Source organism: Bombina bombina, chromosome 4, assembly GCF_027579735.1.
Source record: "Bombina bombina isolate aBomBom1 chromosome 4, aBomBom1.pri, whole genome shotgun sequence".
Lineage (NCBI taxonomy): Eukaryota > Metazoa > Chordata > Amphibia > Anura > Bombinatoridae > Bombina > Bombina bombina.
Genome location: NC_069502.1, coordinates 837,980,226 through 837,995,949, shown reverse-complemented (window position 1 = coordinate 837,995,949; position 15,724 = coordinate 837,980,226). Strand labels below are relative to the sequence as shown.

General features: G+C 46.1%; 1 protein-coding gene across 1 annotated transcript in view; it reads left to right on the top strand.

Moving 5' to 3' along the window:
* Positions 1 to 15,724, top strand: part of LOC128657212 (zinc finger protein 260-like) — an 80,376-nt gene that overhangs the window by 28,724 nt on the left and 35,928 nt on the right. Inside the window, exons 7-9 of the mRNA XM_053711469.1 lie at positions 10,012 to 10,125; positions 12,769 to 12,882; positions 15,271 to 15,384. Of these exons, the coding sequence (XP_053567444.1) occupies positions 10,012 to 10,125; positions 12,769 to 12,882; positions 15,271 to 15,384 (342 nt within the window). The remainder of the gene's footprint in view (positions 1 to 10,011; positions 10,126 to 12,768; positions 12,883 to 15,270; positions 15,385 to 15,724) is intronic.

Genomic DNA, 15,724 nt, shown 5'->3' with positions numbered 1-15,724 from the left:
ATACTACAGGAAAGTTCTACTCTGTGAAAAGCATTGCTGGGCTAAAAGAAGTTGCACCCAGGTGGTAAATCGCCATAGAACAGGCTAACAATGTTATTGAGCTGGTTGTTCATTCCTGTGAGTGCATTTCTCTCTGTGTGTATTTAGTCTCCCTATGGGAAAAAGGGGAAACCAGACGTGGACTCCTTGCTCAGTGTGCTTAGAGGAATACTGCTACACCTCACTGACGAGGCCCAATGAAGGCCGAAACGATCGTCGGGGTTGCTTTGTTCCTTGTTCAGAGAGGAATTGCCTGGTATTTCGGCGCTGGACTGACCGTAATAGGCGGGATCAGACTGATATACTACAGGAAAGTTCTACTCTGTGAAAAGCATTGCTGGGCTAAAAGAAGTTGCACCCAGGTGGTAAATCGCCATAGAACAGGCTAACAATGTTATTGAGCTGGTTGTTCATTCCTGTGAGTGCATTTCTCTCTGTGTGTATTTAGTCTCCCTATGGGAAAAAGGGGAAACCAGACGTGGACTCCTTGCTCAGTGTGCTTAGAGGAATACTGCTACACCTCACTGACGAGGCCCAATGAAGGCCGAAACGATCGTCTGGGGTTGCTTTGTTCCTTGTTCAGAGAGGAATTGCCTGGTATTTCGGCGCTGGACTGACCGTAATAGGCGGGATCAGACTGATATACTACAGGAAAGTTCTACTCTGTGAAAAGCATTGCTGGGCTAAAAGAAGTTGCACCCAGGTGGTAAATCGCCATAGAACAGGCTAACAATGTTATTGAGCTGGTTGTTCATTCCTGTGAGTGCATTTCTCTCTGTGTGTATTTAGTCTCCCTATGGGAAAAAGGGGAAACCAGACGTGGACTCCTTGCTCAGTGTGCTTAGAGGAATACTGCTACACCTCACTGACGAGGCCCAATGAAGGCCGAAACGATCGTCTGGGGTTGCTTTGTTCCTTGTTCAGAGAGGAATTGCCTGGTATTTCGGCGCTGGACTGACCGTAATAGGCGGGATCAGACTGATATACTACAGGAAAGTTCTACTCTGTGAAAAGCATTGCTGGGCTAAAAGAAGTTGCACCCAGGTGGTAAATCGCCATAGAACAGGCTAACAATGTTATTGAGCTGGTTGTTCATTCCTGTGAGTGCATTTCTCTCTGTGTGTATTTAGTCTCCCTATGGGAAAAAGGGGAAACCAGACGTGGACTCCTTGCTCAGTGTGCTTAGAGGAATACTGCTACACCTCACTGACGAGGCCCAATGAAGGCCGAAACGATCGTCTGGGGTTGCTTTGTTCCTTGTTCAGAGAGGAATTGCCTGGTATTTCGGCGCTGGACTGACCGTAATAGGCGGGATCAGACTGATATACTACAGGAAAGTTCTACTCTGTGAAAAGCATTGCTGGGCTAAAAGAAGTTGCACCCAGGTGGTAAATCGCCATAGAACAGGCTAACAATGTTATTGAGCTGGTTGTTCATTCCTGTGAGTGCATTTCTCTCTGTGTGTATAAAGACTCAGGTGCGGTAACATCTGGAGTTCGGATAGTGACCTTGCTGAGTCCCTTTACGCATAGACTTCTGTATATTTATACATATATATAAATAAAAACACATAGATATACACCTTTGTGTCTATTCCAGACCAGCACCTGATCATAGACCATATCCCTTTAAATTGTTAGAACATTTATTTCAATAATAAACCTTGTTTTTGTATTAAATATGTATAACTATGAGCGAAATACTTTATTTTAATATATTATACACTAGTCCTAAATCCCGTTCACACGGGCCATTTTTTGCAGTACAGCGGTCCCACCCCTTGCGCTTTCTCCCTCCCCCTCTCTTTTGCTCTCTCTCTCCCCCCTGTCTTTTGCTCTCTCTCTCCCCCTCTCTTTTGAGCTCTCTCTCTCCCCCCTCTCTTTTGAGCTCTCTCTCCCCCCTCTCTTTTGCGCTCTCTCTCTCCCCCTCTCTTTTGCGCTCTCTCTCTCTCTCCCCCCCTCTTTTGCGCTCTCTCGCCCCTCTCTTTTGGGCTATCTCTCTCCCCATCTCTTGCTCTCTCCTTCCCCCCCTCTCTTTTGCGCTCTCTCCCCCCTCTCTTTTGCGCTCTCTCCCCCCTCTCTTTTGCGATCTCTCCCCCCCTCTCTTTTGTGCGCTCTCTCTCTCCCATCTCTTTTGCGCTCTCTCTCCCCCTCTTTTTTTGAGCTCTCTCTCTCCCCCATCTCTTTTGCGCTCTCTCCCCCTCTCTTTTGAGCTCTCTCCCCCCCTCTCTCTCTTTTCCCTCCTCTCTCCCCCTCTCTCTCTCCCCTCTCTCTCTCTCTCCCCCTCTCTTTTGTGCTTTCTCTCTCTCCCCCTCTTTTGCTCTCTCTCTCCCCCCTCCCCTCTCTTTTGCTCTTTCTCTCCCCCCTCCCCTCTCTTTTGCGCTCTCTCTCTCCCCCTCTCTTTTGCGCTCTCTCTCTCAACTCTCTTTTGCACTCTCTCTCTCCCCCTCTCTTTTTCGTTCTCTCCCCCCTCTCTTTTGCGCTCTCTCCCCCCCTCTCTTTTGCTCTCTCTCTCTCCCCCCTCTCTTTTGTGCTCTCTCTCTCTCCCCCCTCTTTTGCTCTCTCTCTCCCCCTCTCTTTTGCGCTCTCTTGCCCCCTCTTTTGCTCTCTCTCTCTCCCCCATCTCTTTTGCGCTCTCTCTCCCCCTCTCTTTTGTGCTCTCTCTCTCCCCCTCTCTTTTGCTCTCTCTCTCTCTCCCCCTCTTTTGCTCTCTCTCTCCCCCTCTTTTGCTCTCTCTCTCCCCTCTCTTTTGCGCTCTCTCTCCCCTCTCTTTTGCGCTCTCTCTCTCCCCCTCTCTTTTGCGCTCTCTCTCTCCCCTCTCTTTTGCGCTCTCTCACCCCCTCTCTTTTGTGCTCTCTCTCTCCCCCCTCTTTTGCTCTCTCTCTCCCCCTCTCTTTTTCGCTCTCTCCCCCCCTCTTTTGCTCTCTCTCTCCCCATCTCTTTTGCGCTCTCTCTCCCCTTCTCTTTTGTGCTCTCTCTCTCCCCCTCTCTTTTGCTCTCTCTCTCCCTCTATTTCTCCTGTTAAGTGTAGTCAGTCCACGGGTCATCCATTACTTATGGGATTATAACTCCTCCCTAACAGGAAGTGCAAGAGGATCACCCAAGCAGAGCTGCTATATAGCTCCTCCCCTCTACGTCATACCCAGTCATTCTCTTGCACCTAACTAATCGATAGGATGTGTGAGAGGACAGTGGTTATTAAAACTTAGTTTTTTATTTCTTCAATCAAAAGTTTGTTATTTTAAACGGCACCGGAGTGTGTTGTTTTTTCTCAGGCAGCATTAGAAGAAGAATCTACCTGAGTTTGTGTATGATCTTAGCGGACGTAACTAAGATCCATTTGCTGTTCTCGGCCTTCTGAGGAGCGGGGTAACTTCAGAACAGGGGACAGCGGGCAGGGTTCACCTGCAAAGAGGTATGTTGCAGTATATTATTTTCTAAGGAATGGAATTGACTGAGAAAATACTGCTAATACCGTTAAAATGTAAGTACAGCCTTAAATGCAGTAGTAGCAACTGGTATCAGGCTGTTATGTATGTATGTTGGCACCTAAGTATTTCTGGGGAATGGAATTTCACTGAGAAAATACTGTATACATATAACTTATAGCCTTTCTGCAGTAAAAGCGACTAGCAACAGGCTTTTTTATAACTTTCATGTATTTATATTTAAAACGTTTACTGGCATGTTAATCGTTTTAGCTTTGAGGTACTTGGTGAAAAATTTTATGGGCATTAATTTCCACTTGGCTGTCGTTTGTTTTAAATAAGGTCAGTTTATTGAGCTTCCCCACTGTTGTATTATGAGTGGGAGGGGCCTATTTTGGCGCTTTTCTACGCAGTAGAAATTCAGTCATAAGTCTTCCTTATTCTCCCTGCATGATCCAGGACGTCTCTACAGAGCTCAGGGGTCTCCAAAACTAGTTTTGAGGGAGGTAATCACTCACAGCAGACCTGTGAGACTGTGTTTTGACTGTGATAAAAACGTTTATATTTTATTGTTATACGTTTTTCCGGTATTAAGGGGTTAATCATCCATTTGCTAGTGGGTGCATTCCTTTGCTAAATCAATGCATTTACTGTAAAAAATTGGTTTCTATAACTAATCCGGTTCATTGTTATTTCAACTGTGACAGTTTTTGTGTGCTTTTTAAAGGCACAGTAACGTTTTTTATATTACTTGAAAATTGTTTGAAAAGTATTTTCCAAGCTTGCTAGTCTAATTGCTAGTTTGTTTAAACATGTCTGACACAGAGGAATCTCTTTGTGCAATATGTTCTAAGACCAATGTGGAGCCCAATAGAAATTTGTGTACTAATTGCATTGATGCTACTTTAAATAAAAGCCAATCTGTACATGTCAAGAAAATTTCACCAGACATCGAGGGGAAAGTTATGCCGACTAACTCTCCTCACGTGTCAGTACCTGCATCTCCCGCTCGGGAGGTGCGTGATATTGTGGCGCCAAGTACATCAGGGCGGCCATTACAAATCACTTTACAAGACATGGCTAATGTTATGACTGAGGTTTTATCCAAATTGCCAGAACTTAGAGGTAAACGCGACCACTCTGGGGTTAGAACAGAGTACGCTGATAATGTTAGAGCCATGTCTGATACTGCGTCACAAGTGGCAGAGCATGAAGACGGAGAGCTTCATTCTGTAGGTGACGGATCTGATCCAAATAGACTGGATTCAGACATTTCAAATTTTAAATTTAAGCTTGAGAACCTCCGTGTACTATTAGGGGAGGTATTAGCGGCTCTGAATGATTGTAACACGGTTGCAATCCCAGAGAAATTATGTAGGCTGGATAGATACTACGCGGTACCGGCGTGTACTGACGTCTTTCCTATACCTAAGAGACTTACAGAGATTATTACCAAGGAGTGGGATAGGCCCGGTGTACCCTTTTCCTCCCCTCCTATATTTAGAAATTTTTTTTCAATAGACACCACCACACGGGACTTATGGCAGACGGTCCCTAAGGTGGAGGGAGCAGTTTCTACTCTGGCTAAGCGTACCACTATCCCGGTAGAGGATAGCTGTGCCTTTTCAGATCCAATGGATAAAAAGTTAGAGGGTTACCTTAAGAAAATGTTTACTCAACAAGGTTTTATATTACAACCACTCGCATGCATTGCGCCTGTCACGGCTGCGGCGGCATTCTGGTTTGAGTCTCTGGAAGAGACCCTTGAATCAGCTCCATTGGATGAGATTACAAACAAGCTTAAAGCCCTTAAGCTAGCTAATTCATTTATTTCTGATGCCGTAGTACATCTAACTAAGCTTACGGCTAAGAATTCCGGATTCGCCATTCAGGCGCGTAGAGCGCTGTGGCTAAAATCCTGGTCAGCCGATGTGACTTCTAAATCTAAATTGCTTAACATACCTTTCAAAGGGCAGACATTATTCGGGCCCGGTTTGAAAGAAATTATCGCTGACATTACTGGAGGTAAGGGCCATGCCCTGCCTCAAGACAGAGCCAAACCAAGGGCTAGACAGTCTAATTTTCGTGCCTTTCGTAACTTCAAGGCAGGAGCAGCAACTTCCTCCGCTCCAAAACAGGAAGGATATGTTGCTAGATTCAGACAGGGCTGGAAACCTAACCAGACCTGGAACAAGGGCAAGCAGGCCAGAAAACCTGCTGCTGCCCCTAAGACAGCATGAAGTGAGGGCCCCCAATCCGGAAACGGATCTAGTAGGGGGCAGACTTTCTCTCTTCGCCCAGGCTTGGTCAAGAGATGTCCAGGAATTCCTTGGTCGTTAGAGATCATATCTCAGGGATATCTTCTGGACTTCAAAACTTCCCCTCCAAAAGGGAGATTTCATCTTTCAAGGTTGTCAACAAACCAGATAAAGAAAGAGGCGTTTCTACGCTGTGTACAAGATCTTTTACTAATGGGAGTGATCCACCCGGTTCCGCGGTCGGAGCACGGACAGGGGTTTTACTCAAATCTGTTTGTGGTTCCCAAGAAGGAAGGAACCTTCAGACCAATCTTGGATTTAAAGATCCTAAACAAATTCCTAAGAGTTCCATCGTTCAAAATGGAAACTATTCGGACAATCTTACCCATGATCCAAAAGGGTCAGTACATGACCACAGTGGATTTAAAGGATGCCTACCTGCACATTCCGATTCACAAAGATCATTACCGGTACCTAAGATTTGCCTTCCTAGACAGGCATTACCAGTTTGTAGCTCTTCCCTTCGGGTTGGCTACTGCTCCAAGAATCTTTACAAAGGTTCTGGGTTCTCTTCTGGCGGTACTAAGACCGCGAGGAATATCGGTAGCTCCGATCCTAGACGACATTCTGATACAAGCATCAAGTCTCCAAACTGCCAAGTCTCATACAGAGTTTGTACTGGCATTTCTAAGGTCACATGGGTGGAAAGTGAACGAAGGAAAGAGTTCTCTATTGCCACTCACAAGAGTTCCCTTCTTAGGGACTCTTATAGATTCTGTAGAAATGAAAATTTACCTGACAGAAGACAGGTTAACAAAGCTTCTAAATGCTTGCCGTGTCCTTCATTCCATTCCACACCCGTCAGTGGCTCAATGCATGGAGGTAATCGGCTTAATGGTAGCGGCAATGGACATAGTACCCTTTGCACGCCTGCATCTCAGACCACTGCAATTGTGCATGCTAAGTCAGTGGAATGGGGATTACTCAGATTTGTCCCCTCTGCTGAATTTGGATCAGGAGACAAGAAATTCTCTTCTATGGTGGCTTTCTCGGCCACATCTGTCCAAGGGGATGCCCTTCAGCAGGCCAGATTGGACGATTGTAACAACAGACGCCAGCCTGATAGGTTGGGGCGCTGTCTGGAACTCCCTGAAGACTCAGGGATCATGGTCTCAGGAGGAGAGTCTCCTTCCCATAAACATTCTGGAATTAAGAGCAGTTTTCAATGCTCTTCTGACTTGGCCTCAGTTAGCAACTCTGAGGTTCATCAGGTTTCAGTCGGACAACATCACGACTGTGGCTTACATCAACCATAAGGGAGGGACAAGGAGTTCCCTAGCGATGATGGAAGTCTCAATGATAATTCACTGGGCAGAGTCTCACTCTTGCCACCTATCAGCGATCCACATCCCAGGCGTGGAGAACTGGGAAGCGGATTTTCTAAGTCGTCAGACTTTTTATCCGGGGGAGTGGGAACTTCATCCGGAGGTTTTTGCCCAAATACTTCGGCGTTGGGGCAAACCAGATCTGGATCTCATGGCGTCTCGCCAGAACGCCAAACTTCCTTGTTACGGATCCAGGTCCAGAGACCCGGGAGCGGTTCTGATAGATGCTCTGACAGCACCTTGGGCCTTCAACATGGCTTATGTGTTTCCACCCTTTCCGTTGCTTCCTCGATTGATTGCCAGGATCAAACAGGAGAGAGCATCGGTGATTCTAATAGCGCCTGCGTGGCCACGCAGGACCTGGTATGCAGACCTAGTGGACATGTCGTCCTGTCCACCATGGTCTCTACCTCTGAGACAGGACCTTCTGGTGCAGGGTCCTTTCAAACATCCAAATCTAATTTCTCTGAAGCTGACTGCTTGGAGATTGAACGCTTGATTCTATCAAAGCGTGGATTCTCGGAGTCAGTGATTGATACTTTAATACAGGCTAGGAAGCCTGTTACCAGGAAAATTTACCATAAAATATGGCGCAAATACTTGCATTGGTGCAAATCCAAGAGTTACTCATGGAGTAAGGTTAGGATTCCTAGGATATTGTCTTTTCTACAAGAAGGTTTAGAAAAGGGTTTATCCGCTAGTTCGTTAAAGGGACAGATCTCAGCTTTGTCCATCCTTTTACACAAACGTCTGTCAGAAGTTCCAGACGTTCAGGCTTTTTGTTAGGCTTTGGCCAGGATTAAGCCTGTGTTTAAAACTGTTGCTCCACCATGGAGCTTAAACTTAGTTCTTAACGTTTTACAGGGTGTTCCGTTTGAACCCCTTCATTCCATTGATATCAAGCTGTTATCTTGGAAAGTTCTATTTTTAGAGTTATCGGCCTTACATTGTGATTCCCCTTATCTGATTTTCCATTCAGACAAGGTAGTTCTGCGTACTAAACCTGGGTTCTTACCTAAGGTAGTTACCAACAGGAATATCAATCAAGAGATTGTTGTTCCATCATTGTGTCCTAACCCTTCTTCAAAGAAGGAACGACTTCTGCACAATCTGGACGTTGTCCGTGCCCTGAAATTTTATTTACAGGCAACTAAAGATTTTCGACAAACTTCTTCCCTATTTGTCGTGTATTCTGGACAGAGGAGAGGTCAAAAGGCTTCGGCCACCTCTCTCTCTTTTTGGCTTCGTAGCATAATACGTTTAGCCTATGAGACTGCTGGACAGCAGCCTCCTGAAAGAATTACAGCTCATTCTACTAGAGCTGTGGCTTCCACTTGGGCCTTTAAGAATGAGGCCTCTGTTGAACAGATTTGCATGGCTGCAACTTGGTCTTCACTTCACACTTTTTCCAAATTTTACAAATTTGACACTTTTGCTTCTTCGGAGGCTGTTTTTGGGAGAAAGGTTCTTCAGGCAGTGGTTCCTTCCGTGTAAAGAGCCTGTCTGTCCCTCCCGTCATCCGTGTACTTTTAGCTTTGGTATTGGTATCCCATAAGTAATGGATGACCCGTGGACTGACTACACTTAACAGGAGAAAACATAATTTATGCTTACCTGATAAATTCCTTTCTCCTGTAGTGTAGTCAGTCCACGGCCCGCCCTGTTTTTTATGGCAGGTCTAAAATTTAAATTATACTCCAGTCACCACTGCACCCTATAGTTTCTTTTTTCTCGTTTGGTTTTCGGTCGAATGACTGGGTATGACGTAGAGGGGAGGAGCTATATAGCAGCTCTGCTTGGGTGATCCTCTTGCACTTCCTGTTAGGGAGGAGTTATAATCCCATAAGTAATGGATGACCCGTGGACTGACTACACTACAGGAGAAAGGAATTTATCAGGTAAGCATAAATTATGTTTTTGTGCTCTCTCTCCCCCCTCTTGCTCTCTCTCTCTCTCCCCCCTCTTGTTCTCTCCCCCTCTCTTTTGCGCTCTCTCCCCCCTCTCTTCGTGCTCTACCCCTCTCTTTTGCTCTCTCTCCCCCATCTCTTTTGCGCTCTCTCCCCCCTCTCTCTCTCTCTCTCTCTCTCTCTCTCTCCCCTCCTCTCTCTCCGACTCTCCTCTCTCCAACTCTCTCCTCCTCTCTGTCTCTCTCCCCTCTATCTCGCGACCGCGCCCGGCCACGCCCCTTTCCGTCCATTCACGCCTGGCCAGGCCCCCTTCACGCCTGCTCACGCCCGGTCACGCCCACTTCTGACGCAGATGATGGATCAGCTAGGGAGTAGGACTCAAAAGCCAGGTGTGTTTGTCTTTGTGCTGTCTCTACTGCGCATGACGGCTTCAGACAAACACACTTGGCCTTTTATATAATAGGATGTGTTATTTTATCCCTCCCTCTCTAGTGACTCTTGCGTGGAGTTCCACATCTTGGGTAATGATATCCCATACATCACTAGCTCATGGACTCTTGCCAATTACATGAAAGAAAACATAATTTATGTAAGAACTTACCTGATCAATTCATTTCTTTCATATTGGCAAGAGTCCATGAGGCCCACCCTTTTTTATGGTGATTAGGATTTTTTGTGTAAAGCACAATTATTTCTTTCTTTATAACCCCACTACTTGGCTATTCATTAAAATGAATTGTGGGTGTGGTGAGGGGTGTATTTATAGGCATTTTGAGGTTTGGGAAACTTTGTCCCTCCTGGCAGGATAGTATGTCCCATATGTCACTAGCTCATGGACTCTTGCCAATATGAAAGAAATTAATTTATCAGATAAATTCTTACATAAATTCTGTTATCCCTTTAAATGATTTTTATTTATATATAATGAGATACATTAATACATCCCATGAGTACTACAAACAACTTACACATATGCATGTATTCTTACTGTACAGACCATAAGGATGTGACGCCTTCAGATAGCTCAGCGGTTGAGCACAGAGGAGAACCATATTTATCTGATCACATGAAGACTGAGGAGGATGAAGTTCCTATGAATACGGCTACAGGTGATAAGCACTAATTAATACCTTAACCGCCAATGTACCCTGTGCATCAGTGGTGATTGACATGTGTTAGTGAGCAGCTTTTGTATGAATAACTAAGGACTAGATTACAACTGAAGCACAAAACTATAATCAGTATTTAGTGCTAACTCTGCTCAAGTTAAATCTATAGGGTTCCTATTCTTGTAGTCATATTACAAGTTGAAAGTAAAATGTTCTTGCAAGCGCCAAAGACTCAGGTGCGGTAACATATGGAGGTCAGATAGTGACCTTGCTGAGTCCCTTTACGCATAGACTTCTGTATATTTATACACATATATAAATAAAAACACATAGATATACACCTTTGTGTCCATTCCAGACCAGCACCTGATCATAGACCATATCCCTTTAAATTGTTAGAACATTTATTTCAATAATAAACCTTGTTTTTGTATTAAATATGTATAACTATGAGCGAAATACTTAATTTTAATATATTATACACTAGTCCTAAAGCCCGTTCACACGGGCCATTTTTTGCAGTACAGCGGTCCCACCCCTTGCGCTTTCTCCCTCCCCCTCTCTTTTGCTCTCTCTCTCCCCCCTGTCTTTTGCTCTCTCTCTCCCCCTCTCTTTTGAGCTCTCTCTCTCTCCCCCCTCTCTTTTGAGCTCTCTCTCCCCCCTCTCTTTTGCGCTCTCTCTCTCCCCCTCTCTTTTGCACTCTCTCTCTCTCCCCCCCTCTCTTTTGCGCTCTCTCGACCCTCTCTTTTGGGCTATCTCTCTCCCCATCTCTTGCTCTCTCCTTCCCCCCCTCTCTTTTGCGCTCTCTCCCCCTCTCTTTTGCGCTCTCTCCCCCCTCTCTTTTGCGATCTCTCCCCCCTTCTCTTTTGTGCGCTCTCTCTCTCCCATCTCTTTTGCGCTCTCTCTCCCCCTCTTTTTTTGAGCTCTCTCTCTCCCCCATCTCTTTTGCGCTCTCTCCCCCTCTCTTTTGAGCTCTCTCCCCCCTCTCTCTCTTTTCCCTCCTCTCTCCCCCTCTCTCTCTCCCCTCTCTTTTGTACTTTCTCTCTCTCCCCCTCTTTTGCTCTCTCTCTCCCCCCCTCCCCTCTCTTTTGCGCTCTCTCTCTCCCCCTCTCTTTTGCGCTCTCTCTCTCCCCCTCTCTTTTTCGTTCTCTCCCCCCTCTCTTTTGCGCTCTCTCCCCCCCTCTCTTTTGCTCTCTCTCTCTCCCCACTCTCTTTTGTGCTCTCTCTCTCCCCCTCTCTTTTGCGCTCTCTCGCCCCCTCTTTTGCTCTCTCTCTCTCCCCCATCTCTTTTGCGCTCTCTCTCCCCCTCTCTTTTGTGCTCTCTCTCTCCCCCTCTTTTGCTCTCTCTCTCCCCCCTCCCCTCTCTTTTGCGCTCTCTCTCTCCCCCTCTCTTTTGCGCTCTCTCTCTCCCCCTCTCTTTTTCGTTCTCTCCCCCCTCTCTTTTGCGCTCTCTCCCCCCCCTCTCTTTTGCTCTCTCTCTCTCTCTATCTCCCCCCTCTCTTTTGTGCTCTCTCTCTCCCCCTCTCTTTTGCGCTCTCTCGCCCCCTCTTTTGCTCTCTCTCTCTCTCTCTCCCCCATCTCTTTTGCGCTCTCTCTCCCCCTCTCTTTTGTGCTCTCTCTCTCCCCCTCTCTTTTGCTCTCTCTCTCTCTCCCCCTCTATTTTGTGCTCTCTCTCCCCCCTCTTGCTCTCTCTCTCCCCCCTCTTGTTCTCTCCCCCTCTCTTTTGCGCTCTCTCCCCCCTCTCTTTGTGCTCTACCCCTCTTTTGCTCTCTCTCCCCCATCTCTTTTGCGCTCTCTCCCCCCCTCTCTCTCTCTCTCTCTCTCTCTCTCTCTCTCCCCTCCTCTCTCTCCGACTCTCCTCTCTCCGACTCTCCCCTCCTCTCTGTCTCTCTCCCCTCTATCTCGTGACCGCGCCCGGCGACGCCCCTTTCCGGCCATTCACGCCTGGCCAGGCCCCCTTCACGCCTGCTCACGCCCGGTCACGCCCACTTCTGACGCAGATGATGGATCAGCTAGGGAGTAGGACTCAAAAGCCAGGTGTGTTTGTCCTTGTGCTGTCTCTACTGCGCATGACGGCTTCAGACAAACACACTTGGCCTTTTATATAATAGGATGTGTTATTTTATCCCTCCCTCTCTAGTGACTCTTGCGTGGAGTTCCACATCTTGGGTAATGATATCCCATACATCACTAGCTCATGGATTCTTGCCAATTACATGAAAGAAAACATAATTTATGTAAGAATTTACCTGATCAATTAATTTCTTTCATATTGGCAAGAGTCCATGAGGCCCACCCTTTTTTATGGTGATTAGGATTTTTTGTGTAAAGCACAATTATTTCTTTCTTTATAACCCCACTACTTGGCTATTCATTAAAATGATTTGTGGGTGTGGTGAAGGGTGTATTTATAGGCATTTTGAGGTTTGGGAAACTTTGCCCCTCCTGGCAGGATAGTATGTCCCATATGTCACTAGCTCATGGACTCTTGCCAATATGAAAGAAATTAATTTATCAGATAAATTCTTACATAAATTCTGTTATCCCTTTAAATGATTTTTATTTATATATAATGATATACATTAATACATCCCATGAGTACTACAAACAACTTACACATATGCATGTATTCTTACTGTACAGACCATAAGGATGTGACGCCTTCAGATAGCTCAGCGGTTGAGCACAGAGGAGAAGCATATTTATCTAATCACATGAAGACTGAGGAGGATGAAGTTCCTATGAATACGGCTACAGGTGATAAGCACTAATTAATACCTTAACCGCCTATGTACCCTGTGCATCAGTGGTGATTGACATGTGTTAGTGAGCAGCTTTTGTATGAATAACTAAGGACTAGATTACAACTGAAGCACAAAACTATAATCAGTATTTAGTGCTAACTCTGCTCAAGTTAAATCTATAGGGTTCCTATTCTTGTAGTCATATTACAAGTTTAAAGTAAAATGTTCTTGCAAGCGCCAAAGACTCAGGTGCGGTAACATCAGGAGGTCGGATAGTGACCTTGCTGAGTCCCTTTACGCATAGACTTCTGTATATTTATACACATATATAAATAAAAACACATAGATATACACCTTTGTGTCCATTCCAGACCAGCACCTGATCATAGACCATATCCCTTTAAATTGTTAGAACATTTATTTCAATAATAAACCTTGTTTTTGTATTAAATATGTATAACTATGAGCGAAATACTTAATTTTAATATAGTATACACTAGTCCTAAAGCCCGTTCACACGGGCCATTTTTTGCAGTAAAGCGGTCCCACCCCTTGCGCTTTCTCCCTCCCCCTCTCTTTTGCTCTCTCTCTCCCCCCTCTCTTTTGCTCTCTCTCTCCCCCCCTCTCTTTTGAGCTCTCTCTCTCTTCCCCCCCCTCTCTTTTGAGCTCTCTCTCCCCCTCTCTTTTGCGCTCTCTCTCCCCCTCTCTTTTGCGCTCTCTCCCCCCTTTTCTTTTGCGCTCTCTCCCCCTCTCTTTTGCTCTCTCCCTGCCCCCCTCTCTTTTGCGCTCTCTCCCCCCCTCTCTTTTGCGCTCTCTCCCCCCCTCTCTTTTGCGTGCTCTCTCTCCCCATCTCTTTTGCGCTCTCTCTCTCCCATCTCTTTTGCGCTCTCTCTCTCCCATCTCTTTTGCGCTCTCTCTCTCCCATCTCTTTTGCGCTCTCTCTCTCCCATCTCTTTTGCGCTCTCTCTCTCTCCCCCATCTCTTTTGCGCTCTCTCTCCCCCTCTCTTTTGAGCTCTCTCCCCCCTCTCTCTCTCCCCCCTCTCCTCTCTCTCTCTCTCTCTCTCTCCCCCTCTCCTCTCTCTCTCTCTTTCCCCTCCTCTCTCTCTCTCCCCCTCTCTCTCTCTCCCCCCTCTCTTTTGTGCTTTCTCTCTCTCCCCCTCTTTTGCTCTCTCTCTCCCCCCTCCCCTCTCTTTTGCGCTCTCTCTCTTCCCCTCTCTTTTGCGCTCTCTCTCTCCCCCCCTCTCTTTTGCGTTCTCTCCCCCCCTCTCTTTTGCGCTCTCTCCCCCCTCTCTTTTATGTTCTCTCTCACCCCTCTTTTGCTCTCTCTCTCACCCCTCTTTTGCTCTCTCTCCCCCTCTCTTTTGCGCTCTCTCCCCCCCTCTTTTGCTCTCTCTCTCTCTCCCCCATCTCTTTTGCGCTCTCTCTCCCCCTCTCTTTTGTGCTCTCTCTCTCCCCCCTCTTGCTCTCTCTCCCCCTCTATTTTGCGCTCTCTCCCCCTCTCTTCGTGCTCTCCCCCCTCTCTTTTGCTCTCTCTCTCTCTCCCCCATCTCTTTTGCTCTCTCTCCCCCCTCTCCTCTCCTCTCTCTCTCTCTCTCTCTCTCTCCCCCTGTCTCTCTCTCTCTCTCCCCCTGTCTCCCCCTCTCTCTCTCCCCGGCCATGCCCCCTTCATGCCCGGCCACGCCCCTTTCTGGCCATTCAAGCCTGGCCACGCCTCCTTCACGCCTGCTCACGCCCGGTCACGCCCACTTCTGACGCAGATGATGGATCAGCTAGGGAGTAGGACTCAAAAGCCAGGTGTGCTTGTCCTTGTTCTGTCTCTACTGCGCATGGCGGCTTCAGACAAACACACTTGGCCTTTTATATAACAGGATGTGTTATTTTATCCCTCCCTCTCTAGTGACTCTTGCGTGGAGTTCCACATCTTGGGTAATGATATCCCATTCATCACTAGCTCATGGATTCTTGCCAATTACATGAAAGAAAACATAATTTATGTAAGAATTTACCTGATCAATTAATTTCTTTCATATTGGCAAGAGTCCATGAGGCCCACCCTTTTTTATGGTGATTAGGATTTTTTGTGTAAAGCACAATTATTTATTTCTTTATCACCCCACTACTTGGCTATTCATTAAAATGATTTGTGGGTGTGGTGAGGGGTGTATTTATAGGCATTTTGAGGTTTGGGAAACTTTGCCCCTCCTGGCAGGATAGTATGTCCCATATGTCCCTAGCTCATGGACTCTTGCCAATATGAAAGAAATTAATTTATCAGATAAATTCTTACATAAATTCTGTTATCCCTTTAAATTATTTTTATTTATATATAATGAGATACATTAATACATCCCATGAGTACTACAAACAACTTACACATATGCATGTATTCTTACTGTACAGACCATAAGGATGTGACACCTTCAGATAGCTCAGCAGTTGAGCACAGAGGAGAACCATATTTATCTAATCACATGAAGACTGAGGAGGATGAAGTTCCTATGAATACGGCTACAGGTGATAAGCACTAATTAATACCTTAACCGCCAATGTACCCTGTGCATCAGTGGTGATTGACATGTGTTAGTGAGCAGCTTTTGTATGAATAACTAAGGACTAGATTACAACTGAAGCACAAAACTATAATCAGTATTTAGTGCTAACTCTGCTCAAGTTAAATCTATAGGGTTCCTATTCTTGTACTCATATTACAAGTTGAAAGTAAACTGTTCTTGCAAGCGCCAAAGACTCAGGTGCGGTAACATATGGAGGTCGGATAGTGACCTTGCTGAGTCCCTTTACGCATAGACTTCTGTATATTTATACACATATATAAATAAAAACACATAGATATACA